This window comes from Lutra lutra, chromosome 8 (genome assembly GCF_902655055.1).
Source record: "Lutra lutra chromosome 8, mLutLut1.2, whole genome shotgun sequence".
In the NCBI taxonomy this organism is placed as follows: domain Eukaryota; kingdom Metazoa; phylum Chordata; class Mammalia; order Carnivora; family Mustelidae; genus Lutra; species Lutra lutra.
In genome coordinates, this window is record NC_062285.1 from 25,617,874 (window position 1) to 25,633,031 (window position 15,158).

At 44.9% G+C, this 15,158-nt stretch overlaps 1 protein-coding gene across 7 annotated transcripts in view; it reads left to right on the forward strand.

The window, feature by feature from the left end:
- The window catches only part of FRMD4A (FERM domain containing 4A), a 622,361-nt gene that overhangs the window by 336,986 nt on the left and 270,217 nt on the right, over positions 1-15,158 (forward strand). For 2 of the 7 annotated variants that reach the window (XM_047739600.1, XM_047739599.1), the window contains exon 1: positions 2,725-2,883. The exons of the other annotated variants lie outside the window; for them this stretch is intronic. In XM_047739600.1, coding sequence (XP_047595556.1) covers positions 2,725-2,883 — 159 coding nt within the window. Of the gene's footprint in view, positions 1-2,724; positions 2,884-15,158 lie in introns of those variants that run through there. 7 annotated transcript variants of the gene reach the window in all.

Below are 15,158 nucleotides of genomic sequence, written 5' to 3' on the forward strand. Positions count from 1 at the left end.
TGATTTAGAGTTTCCAGCCTTGGTCCCTTCCCAAATATGGAACCACAGGATCAAGACTTCTGCTTCTCCCAGTGTTGTTCCCCCAAGGCATACAGGAGGCCAGCACTCAGCAACTAAGCCAGTCCTGCCAACTGACTCAGTCCTCAGACTCTCTTCACCCCAAACAGGAGCAAAATGTCTCCTGAAAGGAGAGGTGATTCTGTAATCGCTCTTTCTGACGCCTTCCTGGTCTCTCAAGTGCTTTTCGTCACCCCTTGGGCACCCGCGAGACCACTGATTTCATCGTTCTTTAAATCGTTCTTTTTAAAGTTTTGTGAGCAATGTCTAAGTGCTACACTGCCCAGAAAACCCCGATTTTCTTTTATTTTCCAGGAAAGAATAAAGAACATGGTTAGGAAGAGGTAGGAGTCAGTAAGGCAAATGGAGGTCCTTATGCCTGGTGAGCCCTGAGGTCCTGTCCTTGTTCCCTCACGATATGCATGCAGTTCGTGCCCACGGCCACCGCCCTCTTCCTTGTACTCTTCTCCTCCTGCCCCCTGATGCACACACAGACACACAACTCAGACAGACCCACAGATACACACAGACACACATGCATACAGAGACACACACATCTGTGTCCCATTGCTCTGAGCATTCTAAATCCCTTTCAAAGCACAGGGCTTCATGGTCAATGGTAATGGTGCTGTTTGCACGCACAACCTCCCATCTGCCGTCGGGGAAACTGCCTGTCAAAGTCTGAATGATTGACCTCAAATCTAGGGCAGAATCAGAGACAACCGAAGACACTGGGTGGTGTCCTCCACCAGCACATCTGCTAAAGTCACTAGGCTCTGCAGAGGACGTGTCTGTGATAAAGATTTCAGGGCAGTTTGAGTAAGTCTTGCTGTTCTCAGGAACTAATATGTTTATATTGAGGCATGTTTTTAAAAGCTTATTATGGTACCTTTATACTTAAAAGATTCCCAGACCATAAGCTAAATATATATATTTAACTTAAAAAAAATTTTTAAGTCACATTGTTTAATCATGGAATAAAACAGTGCCTTTAAAACTGTCCCTATCTATTCCATAATTACATGCTTTGGATAAGAGTCTGGTTCATGGCCAAAATCCCCAGAGGATGGAGAGCATGAGCTTGGGGACACAGGCAAAAGCTAATGATGATGTAGCTTGCCTTTGTTTTTTCTTGAGAATTCCAAGGTGGTTAACTAATGTTAATGGAGCAATCATTTTCCACATACTATTTCTTTTTTTAATTTTGCTTCTTTCTTTCTTCTCTCCCTCCTTTTCTTCCTCCCTCCCTCCCTTCGTTCCTTCCATCTTTCCTTCCTTCTGTCTTAATAAAACAATCTCCGCTAATGGAGTGTTTGTAGAAAGGCGAGATTCCTTAAAATCCCATCACCTTTTATGACAGAGTGTATGGAAATAAAAGACTAAATACACCTCTTCTCTTAACACCATACAGCTTGTGTTGGAACTGAATCTTCCCCTACAACTTGCCTGCCCTCCCCACTTGGGATCTCATCTTTTGGCATATAGCCTATTGAATTTGAAGGCAGATGCCCTTCTCAAACAGGGTAAAAAATGATCCAAACTCGGGGCACCTAGGTGGCTCAGTTTGTTGAGCATCTGACTCTTGGTTTCAGCTCAAGTCATGATCTCAGGATCATGAGATCAAGCCCTGCATCGGGCTCCATGCTCAGCACAGTCTGCTTAAGATTCTCTTTCTCCCTCTCCCTCTACCCTTCCGCCCACACTCACTGGCACTCTCTCTCTCTCTCTCAAATAAATAAATAAATCTAAAAAAATGCGCCAAACTCAAAAAACTTAATAGATATGGCAAATAGCTGTACCCTGTTTAACCGGGTGTCTTCTCTTGGCATAAGGTCTTCATAGAGCTTATCCAACACATAATAGAGTCACAAGAGCTTTTGCAGAAAATGCCCATTATGGAGAGAAAAGAGATACATTGTCTTTCCCTCTTTTATCTGCTTTCCTCCAAAATCACAGATGTTGATATTAAATCTGATAGATAGGTTTTCTTACAGCCCCTTTAATCCTAACATAAACTTGGGAAATGTCCAAAGAAAATGTGTGCGTTTTTGTAAAGTGCCCTCAGAAATAGCAGTCTCTCCAGTGTTGATACAAAGTTGGCCTTCTTGCTTCACCACGCAGAAACTCTTTGGCTCTCTAAGTTTTAAAGAGTTAAGAGAAGAGATGGAATGCCTTGAGAATGTTGGCAGGGCAAGCCAGAGCTCCTTCCCCTTTGCTTCTCGCCCTGGATGGAATCTCGAAACCACGAGAAGTCAGTGATGACTCGGGGCTAATGCTCTTCCCTCGGTTTGGGGTTGACTTGCCCCCAAAGTCCGCTCTGTGTCTGCGGCAGTCCCCTGATAAGGAGGGATTGTGCGATTGTCTGCAGGGTGAGAGGCTTATTAGTTGTTAGTTAGTTCCTTGTTAGTTCCCAGAGACAGGGAGAAAACATCTTGATTTAGGAGCTATTTGCTAATCCTTGAGGGAAAACAGTCCCTGCAGATTAGTGAGGGTAGAGGGAAGGTAGGAGGAGAGGAGAGCGGGACAGAGGAAACAGAGTTATTTTGACTGCATTTTTCCCTTGCCTGATTAAATCTTGGCGACATTTGAACTTTGTGTTACTAAAAGAACACAGCCCTGTATGTGGGGCCTGGGACCAGAGGGGTAAAGGCGGGGCCTGGAGCTGGCATGGCTGCAGGGCTGCTGGGCTCAGAAGACCTGCTATGTAGCTGGGACCGTCTGGTGTGGGGCCTGACTTCCCGGGTGCTGAGGACGTGTCGAGGGGGACACCTTCGGGTCCTGCAGCTGATGCTGAAACCATGGTGCATCTCCAGGGCTGTCTACCAGGTGGGACCTGAAGCTCTTCTTACATTTCTTTGCAGCATAGGAAATCAGCTGGTGATGGTGGGGAAGGAGCGTAAGCTGCTGTCACATGTTGAGTACTATGAAGTGTGTTGTAATGGTGGGGGAGGGGCTGACATTAATCGAGCATCATCTTCTAGGTACCGGGCACCGTGAGAGGTGCTTCATAAACGGGATGCAATTCAGTCTTCCAAACAACTGGTAAAATAGGTACTTTTGTCAGCATTTTGAGATGGGGTTATTGAAACTCGGAGAAGGTTTATCATTTGTTCAAAGTCACGCTGTTAGTAAATGACAGAGCCCTGTGACAGGAAGGTTTTTCTGGCTAAAAAAACAAGGATACCCTTTCCATGGGTTCATGTTCCTCTCACAGAAGAAATGCTATTTTCTCAAAAGCTGTGCATGTGGGTGCGTGTGTGTGTGTGTGTGTGTCCATGTGGTGAGGGTGGTGACCAGCTGGTAAGGAGCGAGTGGCCATGGGACAGGAGACAAGGAGGGAAGAACACTGACAAGCTGTACTGAGTCTCTGTCCTCACCTCCTTGTCCTTCGGTGGCTTCCCCAGCAACCTCTGAAGTTAGACATCCACACGCAGCCTCTTTTTCTCATGAGAGAACATTTTTCTGCAAGAGGGTGGCCCTTCTGAGTCCACTGGCTGGGGGTACAGAGCACTCCACGGCAGGGAAATGAGAGGTCTTCTTTCCCCATCCATCCATCCGGACTGGTGGCATAAAGCCAGGTCCCACTTGCTATGGGCACTTGCCCAGCCGAGACTGAGAAAAAGAACGTGGACCTGACTGGGGGATGTGAAGGCAGAGTAGTAATGGGGAAGTCTCCCCCCTGACTGCTTCTCTAGGGGGAGTCACTAGCTCTTTCTCCATTGACGGTTTTCTCAACCTAGTTTCCCTCATTAAGTCAACTTGAGTGGTTTTGCTATCTTAGTTAGCTGGCTCAACCCACTGCTTGGAACCAAGGACATACAGCTGGCCTTTGTATTTTGGGGCATAATTTGGCAGCATATAATCCCTTAATGAACTGTAATAGCTAAACAGTGTAGGGCCATGTGGTCACCCCTCCCCTTGACCCCACCTCATGGAATGTCTGGACTCACTGAAGGAACGTTTCCTTGGAAGATGCACCCAAGAGCCCTGCGTTGACTTCACAGAGGGACAGAACCCTCCAGGGCTCCCGCTCTTGCTTCTTCATCACCTCGTTGGCAGACGGGGTGAACATGGTTCAAGTGGTTTCTGGGAATGAGATCTTTTTCCAGAATTCTTGTGTTTGAAGGGCACATAGCTGGAGTTTTACTACAAACAGCAAATCTAGCTGCAATACATCATAAAAGAAACTTGAGAGCAGTCTACCCAAATTGGACAGCAGTCTGAAAAGTGTGTATGGTATTTGCAAATAATGAGTTGTGAATCTGAAAGAATTCTGGAAAAAGTCTCCCAGATGGGAGATTCAAGTAGTCACGTGGCTGGTTTGTCCATCTGAAGCTTTTCCTGAACTCCTGGTTGGCGTTTGGTATGATTCCTTAGTCAGGAAAATTCTCTCTTCTTAGATGTGGCTGCAATTGCACATGGTTTGGGGGCCCTGACTCCTTACCTCTGTCTCCCACTTTACCTCTTTTTGTCTCCTCTCATGTCTCATCAAGTTAAATAAAGACCAAGACTGTACATCAAGGAAGCAGAGTGGGCTAGCCCCCCACCCAGGGCGCTTTTCCAGGACTTCCCTTAACATTGCGAGTGTCCTAAAGAGAACATTGAATTCTTGGCCACCAGGTCTTGGAAAACAAATTGGCTCTGCTCAGCTCCAGGTCAGATCACCAGCCCTGTGAGAAGCTAGCTAATCGCACCTCGGGCTTATTAGCTCCAGGTCAGATCACCAGCCCTGTGAGAAGCTAGCTAATCGCACCTCGGGCTTATTCACCGCTTGCCTCTGGCTGAGCTGGGCTGGTCGGCCCAGGGACAGATGCCTGTAACCCCCACCGCCTTGTCCACAGCCGGCAGGTAATGCCCACACGTACAAACGGAAACCAGTTTGTTTTGAAAGCCAGGATGACAAATCCAGACAGTTCACTGACCCAGGGATCCAGGATGGCCAGTCAGCTGTCTGCAGGACCAAGCTGAGGGGCAGGGAGAAGGTAGGGGAGCCCAAAGCCGAAAGCAGCTGGCCGGAGCAGGGGTGGTCTGAATGAGTTCCAGACAGGACTTATCATCCCCCTTTACCCAGCCCCCACTCATGCTGACAAGCCAGGTTGGTTTAAAAGGACATTTAAAATAAAATACAGCTCATCCTCAAAAGCTCACAGCGTCCTGGGGAAGAGTCGAGAAACCAAATAATTGCGTTTTGACTAATAGAGTCTTCAAGGAAAGAGCAGAGAGAAACTATGCTCAGGGAAGACTTTACCAGAAAATCTTTTATTCTCTAGCCTTTGCTTTCTTCCTTCTAAAACGGGGGTAATGGTTCAAACCCGTGCGCGGTTCTAGTAAGTTCACATTCCCGAGAGTATGCTACGCATACGAAAGCATATACAAATGAGGAGTGCTGTTTTTTAACATACTGTCCTCTTACTGTTTTTTATCTTGGGAAAAATTCATCAAGAGTGTCTTTATTGGTGTGACAAGGTGACTAATGGTCATTCCTATATATTTTGTTTAGTTAATTGGGGAAAAGTCTGTGTGTTCTCCTTTATTTACATCTTGCTACCATCCTCATGACTCTCTGACCAGGTGTGGGGGTGTCCTGCACACAGGGGCATCTGGGAGAATCCTGGGCTCCTGTCCCCTTAGAGAGTTTGGGTTGTACCACCTTCCCGGCAGGCAACTGTGCTCACAGCCTGCAAGCTCTCTGAACCCCAGTACTTTCGGGATTTTTATGGAGGCTTCTCCCTGACGGCCTGATCGATCATTAAGTCCATTTCCAGCCCCTTTCCCCTTCCTGGAGGATAGACTTGTGGGGCTGAACATTCCAAGCTTCTAATTATGGCTTGGACTTTCTGGTGAGCAGCCCCCATCCAGGATCCCACCCAGAGTCACCTCATTAGAACAAAAGACACTGCTACCACCCAGGACATTCCAAGGGATTTAGGAGTTCTGTGTCAGGAACCAGGGTCGAAGACCAAATATTAGAACGGAAGATGTTCCCCACGCTCTTATCACTTAGGAAAATTACAAGGGTTTTAATGAGCTCTGCGCCAGGACACAGGCACAGAGACCAATATATATTCTTTTTCTATTTTTTCTGTTGCTGTTTTCATAACAATGGTTTCATGGTTTGCAGTCTGTCTGTAGGCTAGAGAGATAGCTGTCAATCCTGGCGGAACTTTAGATTCATTTAGGATGATTTTAACTGACCCCCCTCCTCCACCATTCCTAGGCCCGACCCAGAGATTTTGAGTTAATTGATGTGGGGTCTGGGCTTTGGTATGTTTTTAAAGCTATCCAGGTGATTCTAATGTACTAGAGGGTCCTTGAGCAGAAGGAACCCCATAGAGTAAGCAGATGCTTACAAAACCCCAATAGGCAGCAGCAGAATCAGGAGAGCCACTTTAAAATATACACATACATGTATTAATTTCATGAGCCCCACCTTAGACTTAATGATTTAGAATATCCAAGCATAGGGGCTGGCAGTCTGTACATGATCCATTGTATTAGTAGGAACCACTAATGGAAAACAAAAAGCATTGTGTGCCCTCTAAAAAGTGAGAGTTATAAAAGACAAGATCATCATGAGGATGAACTCTGATCAAATTAAGCCCATTGTTCGGCACATACAAAGCACTCAGTAAATGTTAGCTGCTTTTATTATTACAAGAACGAACCTGATCGCGCAAGGTCATGCTGAAGGGGTTAGTCAGCACATAGTTACCCCCTTCTAGAACAGGACTGGACTGCAGGCCCTGGGGGACTTCCCTCATTCCCAGATCCCCACTAAGCTCTGCCTGGAGGTAGCCCTGCTGGGAGTGCCTGGCTCTTCCCCACAGGGACCTCTGCCTTTCGGCAGTGGCTGGCGCTCTGCACTTTCCCACATTACTCTCTCAGACAAGGGTTCATCGTGGAGCCTACAATCAATCCAGAATCTATAATCCAGGGTGGGGAAGTTTTGAAAGAAAAATAACTTAAAAATTGTGCAAACTTAAGCGTGAATGGAAAATCACAGTTCATTCAAATGTAAAGCAGCAAATACTGTAAGCATCTCGAAATCCAGAGAAATGACATGTCGGTTAATTCACCACCTGACACATCGCTGTTACCCTTCTTTGTCCTGCATCTTTTGACTGCCTTACTCTTTGATCTCTTCTTCACTGGGCAATCACTCCGTCTTCCTCTTGCACGGCCTAGCAAAATGTGCCCCTTCATTACTGTTACATTAGAAAGGTTTCTTTGAGGCATGCTCGTTGTCGGAAATAGTGTGCAAATTTTTAGAATTGCTGTTAAATTTGGAAAAATCTTCTGCCAAGCTTTATTTCCATATGATCTCTTACCCAACATACTTGTTTATAGTAAGAACACAGGTGTGTGCCCTCTGAACAGAGGAATTCTGGGAAAATTCAATTACATTCTATTCCCTTTGATAAGAAAAAAAAATTATAGGTGCTTCTGTAATTGCATATGTTGTATATTACATGTACTCTTGACAGGGGGAAAAACGTCCACTTCTGACTAGGCGTTATGAGAAACAAAATCTTTACTTATAATTTTACTGGTCTGATGGTTGGAAGATTTCTCCACAGACTAGCTTCTGGCTCCTGGCATTTTATTTATTTTTTTAAAAGAACTTTATTTATTTATTTATTTATTTATTTATTGTGAGAGAGAGAGAGAGCAAGCACAAGCAGGGGGAGGAGCAAAAGGAGAAGGAGAAGCAGACTTCACATTGAGCAGGGTCCAGGACCCTGAGATCACGACCTGAGCCAAAGGCAGATGTTTAACGGACTGACCCACCCAGGTGCCCCTGGCTCCCAGCATTTTCAACCCTATTTCTCCTATGTGGATGAAGGTCACATACCTCCAGAGCCAGGTGCTATAACAGGGAGTCATAGCTGCATAAGGTCTAGCTTTGGACTCTGGACGACAAGACAAGGTGTTGGCACCTAGGAGTGAGGAACCTGACTGGAATCCCCTTCCACAGTCGTACAGCTCACTTCCATCTTTTCATAACTGTAAGTGACTGTGAACCTCATACATACATTCCACTAATCTCAAACTACGAGTACCTCAACTCAGCTTTACCCTTACGTGAATTCCAAAAATCCCCACAGTCAGTCCGATGCTACCTGATGAAGAGGGGAGGGTTAGCAGAGGGGAAGTCAATGTGGAGAGAGCCATGTGTCGTAACTGATGACGATTAAAATAGCTTACTGATGCAAATATGAGTATGTGCACATATTGCTAGGAATTGTCCCGGAGACAAGAAGTGAGGAGCCCTGGGGTTTAAGCTGCGTGATAAATGCACCCCTGTACCTTCCCAACTACCTCCCCCAGCCCCCGGTTGTGCAGTATGAATTATAGGGGAAAAACAAAATAAATAAGACCAACAACCTGAATTATTGCCATGCCATAAGATTGCTTCTGGCCCCAAAGATGTGGATCACATATGTATAGCATATGTGAGCCTGTTTTAGATTGTGATTTTTTTTTAAGTTGGATGTCATCGGTTTAAAAAAAATTTTTTTTATCTTTTTATTTTTGGTCTATTTGTAGAAACTGCACCCTTCACAAGAGTTGTCAACTTTGTTTCTGCCTTTTAGTTTCTGATGGTTGCTGAACAAAGCACAAAGGAGGCCACATACCTGGTCCTCCTGATTTTAGGATGGAAGCTTATCAGAGAACGTAGGAGTGGAAAAATGTCTCAGGGCACATTCCCACCTTCCTCCGAGAAGTGGGTTTCAGATTATCTGTGTTCACCCATCACTGCTGCTTTTGGGAGGAAATATGGACCAGTGCTTCTAGGGACCACCCAGGTGTCTGGAATCAGGGAAGAGTGCTTTTTAAATTATATGTACCAGGGACCTGGGTGGCTCAGTCAGTTAAGTGTCTGCCTTCCCCTTGGGTCATGATCCCGGGGTCCTGAGATCGAGTCCAGCATTAGGCTCTCTGCTCAGCAGGGAGTCTGCTTCCCCTCTCACTCTCCTATGTTCTTTCTGTCACTCAAATAAATAAATAAAAATCTTTTTTTAAATTATTGAATTAAATGTAGCAGTTTCCATCCCAAGTATCTACCATTAGCTCTTTGTGGCCCGGAACCAGGCCCGCAATGACCTGGATACACACACACACACACACACACACCCGCCAGCTAACCCACGAGTGGGCCCTACCATCCTGGGATGGGGTTCGTTGTCAGAGAGAAAGGTTTGTATGTTTTCTTCCTAATAGAAAAACGTGTTTCTGAAACTGAGAGGTTCTAGAAATTGAACTATTTTGAAAGTGCAACGTTGTCAGCTGCCCGCATGATGAGTTATAGTGAGGTCGGTGCTGCGTTCTCTCGCAAGTCCTCTCAAATGAGATTGGGTTTTCAATGATTCATCCATATCTTCTGAAACAATGAACACAACCAATCTGGGACCAGTGGGTTTGCCATGATTCCAGCAAACGTTTCCACATGTGGAAAGTTGGGCTTTGATTCTCAATTTGCTATTTTTGCTGTTCCCCTTTCATCATTGTGTTATGGCAATGTATGTTTTCAAAGGGCTGTGCCCTTTGTATTATTTAATGCCTACATATGGTGTGGGGCTTAGCCTTTTCTCCAGTGATCTATACCATGTGTTACGGGTAAAGGAGGGGAAAAAAGGAAGGCTTGCACCAAAAAGAACAATTAGCTAATTTATCATATGTCTTTCTAAGTTTTGTCAAGTCTGCACATTTGTGTGTTTTAACCTTTTCTGCCACTCATTGGCTGGTGCCTGTCAGTAAAAAATGATGTGTTTGCATTTCCACCAGTGCTAGAATGTCACACACCCTGTCGTTTGCAACAGTATGTTCTTACACTGACACGGAAGCACGTCTCTGCAATCAGACAGGGAGCAAAACTCCCATTCTTGGCTTTTCTAATTCTTTGATGTGGAAAGGATTTGCAAACAATGTAAGAACTCGATTTTTACTTTGTTCATAAAATATTTTTTGAGTCTGACATGGAGTCTGTTTTCATCCTCCTGGAAGACATTTTCCTTGGTTCCAGTAAGAAAGTAATACTTTGGAGGTTTAAAAAGCCGTCAGTTACTACTTCAACCATCTCTCTCTTTGGGTCAGCCCCTCCCAACACATGCTAATCTACTTTCAAAGCACTGTGCAAATCAACTCAGAATTTTAGCTTTGGACCAATATCAGATGACCTTTGGACATCGAGAACTTCTAAATTCTACTTAGGTGGGGCCTGTGGATTGTAATCCCATTAGAAGGGGAGTGGCCAGTTTTTCACTTAAATTGTACGTTTCAGCGTCTCTGGGTTAGGGCTGTTGGAATGCATGGGGGCCCTAGTTTCTCTGCCATTGCCATGCAAATATGATATTTAACTAAATGATTTTTTTGCCTAACATCCTCAAAATGTTCTATTCTTCACAAACTGGTATCTTTCCAAAATCCCACCATTTGAGAGAGAATTTTTCACACTTTTTAACTTCAAGAAAACTACACAGGCATATCTTTTTTATAGTTTACCCCGTCCTTTCAAATGCTTTCCCTTCTTTTAGATTCTCCATACCACTGGGAGGTGTTATAAGTAAAGGGCATCACATCGAAGCTCAGGGAAGCTTGTGGCTTGTCTCCTGTGGAGAAGGACCTTGGATCTAGACATTTGCTCTGGGGCAGTGCCCAGCTATGCATATTCAAGTTGATTCTGCATAGCCCTTTCAACAGTCATTTGGAAAACGACGATTAGCAGCAGCTGCTGGGGCCAAGTATTCTAAGTTACATTTCTAGCTTTTACAGTGAATCTGGGTATGGCTGACGTCTGCCTCGGCTTCTCCACTAATTAAATGCAGATCCACTCATTCATTCCTGTGTTTGTCCATCCATCTAACAAATTAGGAGCAAACACCTACTATGTGCTAGGCATTGGCTATGTTCTGGAGATGGGATGATGAACAAAACCAAACATGATTCCATATTCTTATAGAGGTTATATGCCAGTGGTAGCGATCTGACAATCATTCATTCACACAATAGCCCTAGTATAATAATTATACAAACTCAGGTGAAATTATACTTGTGTATACTTGGAGATATATAAATACTTGAGGAAAGTATACTTGTCCTCAAGGCTTTGAGGACAAGGTACCTGGTGGTCTAAGAAGGTACAATAGGGGAACTTGCCTTGTCTTAGATATTCAGGGAAGTATTCCTGAAGAGGCAATACATGAGCAGAGATCTTAAAGCCAAGTGGGGTGAACAAGGCAAAGGGGTAGGAGGGAGAAGGGCAGGAGTAACACTAGTTACTGACCCAAAGTTGCTGCAGTAGACAGAGCAAGAATACTGAATTTCTTAGGCCCATCAATCACATGCCCTTTAATAAATACAATGTGTTTTATGTTATTTACAATAACGGTGACCAAACTGCTTGACCAGAGTGATCATTGAACGCTCTTCACTTAGCCTTGTCCTAACCCAGTGCAGGACCTTCTGAAAACCAGCTGGGCTATTTGGGAAGCCCCACCAACCATCCTTAGCTGGAAGTGTTCTTCTTTCTCAAGGGTATGAGCTCATCCCCACACCAGATGGGTTCCCAATAAATGTTGATTGTGCAATCTGATTATTTTCATGTCACGCTGACTCCCTTTGGAAGATGGAAAGAGTGTAGTTGGTCCTTATCATCTTTCTAAGTGAGAGGAGAATTTCCCAATAGGGCTGCACACCCTGCAGATTGAGAGAAAACATGCACTTTAGAACTATATGGCCATTCTGCCATAAGCTCCACCAATAGTAACTTTTTAGCGTGGACATTTGATTCACTTTTATCATAGGGCACATCAAGTAAAGTAACTTGAGCTTCTGCAGCAGGTACCTTGGAATCAAAGTGACTTGACACAAGAGAAATTAGTTCTCACTCCTTGTAAGTCCAAAGTGTTCTGGTTGGTAGACAGCCTTCCGCGGGATCACTTAGGGTAATCTCAGGACTTTGCCCTCCTCTAGGGGCCCAGAGACCTATTCATTTACCAAAAGAAGGGGGAGAAGGGAAGTAAGTACCCATCAGACTTTTTTGGGTGTCAGACAGACCTAGCAGTGGTGGTCTTCCCTTCTATTCACATCCCATTGGCCTGAACAGTCACATGACCACCCCCAACAGGGACGCTGAGAAGAGCAGGTGTGTGGGCAGCTGGCCTGCCTATCACAAAGGGTCAGCTTAGCCTGGGGTAATGGCATGTCCCCTGGAGTGTAAATTAGGTTTAAGTCCCAATTTTTAGGCCAAACCTCCTATACAAAATGGAAATTAAAACTGTGGGATGAGACAGTACATGTAAAATACTTAGACCATGCCTCATAAATAGTAAGGGCTCAATAAATACTAAACCATTATTATCAATGTATTTATTTGCTACAAAATAAAAGCAAGTTTGCAGATATTCAATTGTGTTGTATCATCTCATCCTAGAAGTGAGTGGGGATACAAAACAATATTTTCTTAATTTCTCAAAGAAAGAAAAAAATCCTCAATTTCCAAAATGTGTATAGGGTTATGATTCATGAGCTTCCTGTCAAGTTTCCAGGGGAAATTTAAGGAAGTCTTTTGATGGACAGTTCTGTCAGAAAATAAACAAGCAGTGACCCAAGCTTATAAGCAGGCAAATGGTGTTTTAGGTAGCAGATGCCACTGGGGACACAGAGCTGAATGAAAGTCGTAGGGTAGTGGTTCCTAGGAATCTGAAGGGCCCTCTGTTCTCTCCTCCCTGAGGAGCCAGATCCGAGCTCAGAGCTCGGGGGCCGTGTCTCCCACACCATGCGGCTTTGTTTGTGTTTCCCTAAAGGAGCATGTTGTTTGCGATTTCCCCGTTCTGGGGAAGCCGCTGTGGCTTTTCCACAGCGTCTAGGGGTCTGGGCCAAATAACCTGCCGTTTGTTTTCTCTCTTGGCCAGGAGCTCAGGGCACCCCCAAGCATTTTCTAAGCAAGAGGAAGTGCTTGTTGATATTCTGCCCTGGGGTGGAGGGGGACGCAAATTGCTGCTGACACCTCTTCTGAGGGCTCTGATCCAGGCATGGCAGCAGACAGGGCCTGAAATGCCAGCTCTCAGTGTGCTCAGGGTCGGAATCAGGGACGAGGATGTGGTTGGTGTGGCCTCCTTTTAGCAACCGATGTTATATTTAGTTTGCCTCCCACGCCCAGTGAAGCCTTAGGTAAACCCTTGGAAAGAATTGGCTCAGCCGTTGCCACACGACCTGGCCTTCTGCTAAAAGCTCTCTGCAGGACATTCAGAGCACATCACCTGATGATATCAGATCTTAAAGAAAAAAAAATTCGCAGCTTCTGAATCCGAATAGACATTATCAGATAATCATGGCAGGGAGGGAGTTGTTGAAAGGGGATTCTGAGAATTCCAGCCAAAGCTGTCTAATAATAGTCCCATATTAATCCACTTTATAGAATAAAATACTTGGAGTGCTGGGGAATCTTGTAGGGTAGTCTAGAGTAAGCCTTCGGGTCTGTCAAGGCTACATTGCAACCACCCAAGGGAACTACTGTCTAGACTGGTTATAACTATAAAAATTAAAATAAATTAAAGGTGTTTCTTTGGTTCCAAGTCCTTAACATGGACAGTAATTCTCCCAAGGATCCTCCGAGGTAGCTACTATGATTACCACAGTTTACTGAGAAGAAATGGAGGTTGGGTCACCCAGCCCAAGGTCACCTCGCTCCTAAGAAACAATCTCAGGCCAGATTTGCATCAGCTTTTCATCACTGGGTTTAGTAATTGTAGAAAATACCAATGAATATAGTGCAGTGTCAACCGTGTACCAGCAGAAGGACCTTCCTGGCGCTCAACCTGTTCTCGTACCTTGGTTCATGATGAGGTTTCCGGTCAACGTGACAGCAGTGTATCCTTAAGAAACGGTCTTTGGGTTGCCTTTCTCTCTCTTCTGAAACTACCTGTCTGCACTTCTTTGTTGTGTTAGGGATTAAAGGGTAAAAATTTAGAGCTTCTTTCCCCACAAAAATCCCTGTGAAATACCCCAACTTCTGCCTGTAAGCCTAGATTCTATTGCCTTTGTCTAAGTTAGAGCTTCTTCTTTTCGTTCTTTTTTTTTTTTTTTAAATTTTATTTATTTCAGAGAGAGAGAGATTGAGCACTTGAGCATGTGGCAGGGGTGGGGGGTGGTGCAGAGGGAGAAGAAGACTCCCCACTGAGCAGGGAGCCCAGTGCAGGGCTTGATCCCAGGACTCTGGGATTATGACCTCAGACAAAGGCAGACGCTTAACCAACTGAGCCACCCAGGTGCCCCTAGAGGTTCTTGATGATAATAGCTGACATGAATTTATATGAGCACTTTTTACATATATATTGAATTCTCAAGGCAACCAAATGAGGGAGGTACCATTATTGTCCAATGTATGCACAAGGAAGGTTTTAAGTCAATCACTCAAGATCAAAAACAGCTGGTGAGTTTGTAGGGCCAAGATTCAAACCCAGTCAGTTTGAGTTCAGCATTCAGGGTTTGAAGCACTCAGCGGTGTGGCCTATGCGGGAATCTGCAGCTGTATAGCTCTTGGCAGGGAGTCCTCCACATTATCTCCTTCCTCCTCTGTTTTAGTTGCCTACTTACCATTCCTATGGTCACATGAATCACAAATGCAAATGTCCCCCGCCTTGTATCATTGTTGTTTTAATCAATCAAGTATTTCTTTTTTTTTTTTTTAAGATTTATTTATTTGACAGAGAGAGATCACAAGTATGCAGAGAGGCAAGCAGAGAGAGAGAGAAGAGGAAGCAGGTCCCTGCGAGCAGAGAGCCGATGCGGGACTCGATCCCAGAACCCTGAGACCATGACCTGAGCTGAAGGCAGAGGCTTAAACCCACTGAGCCACCCAGGCACCCCTCAATCAAGTATTCTTGATGAGGCAGGGGGGCACAGGAGTGGTAACAGCAGGGAACACTAGAGCTCTAGGGCTAAATCCCAGTTTCAGCACCTGCTAGTGTCTGACCCTACCTTGTTAATGAACTTCAGTTCCCTCCACTGTAAAATGAACATAAATGAGACCCCCAAATGTTGTTGTCCTGAGTGAGATATTGCAATTGCCAAGCTCTTGGCATGGTTCTGGGAGACAG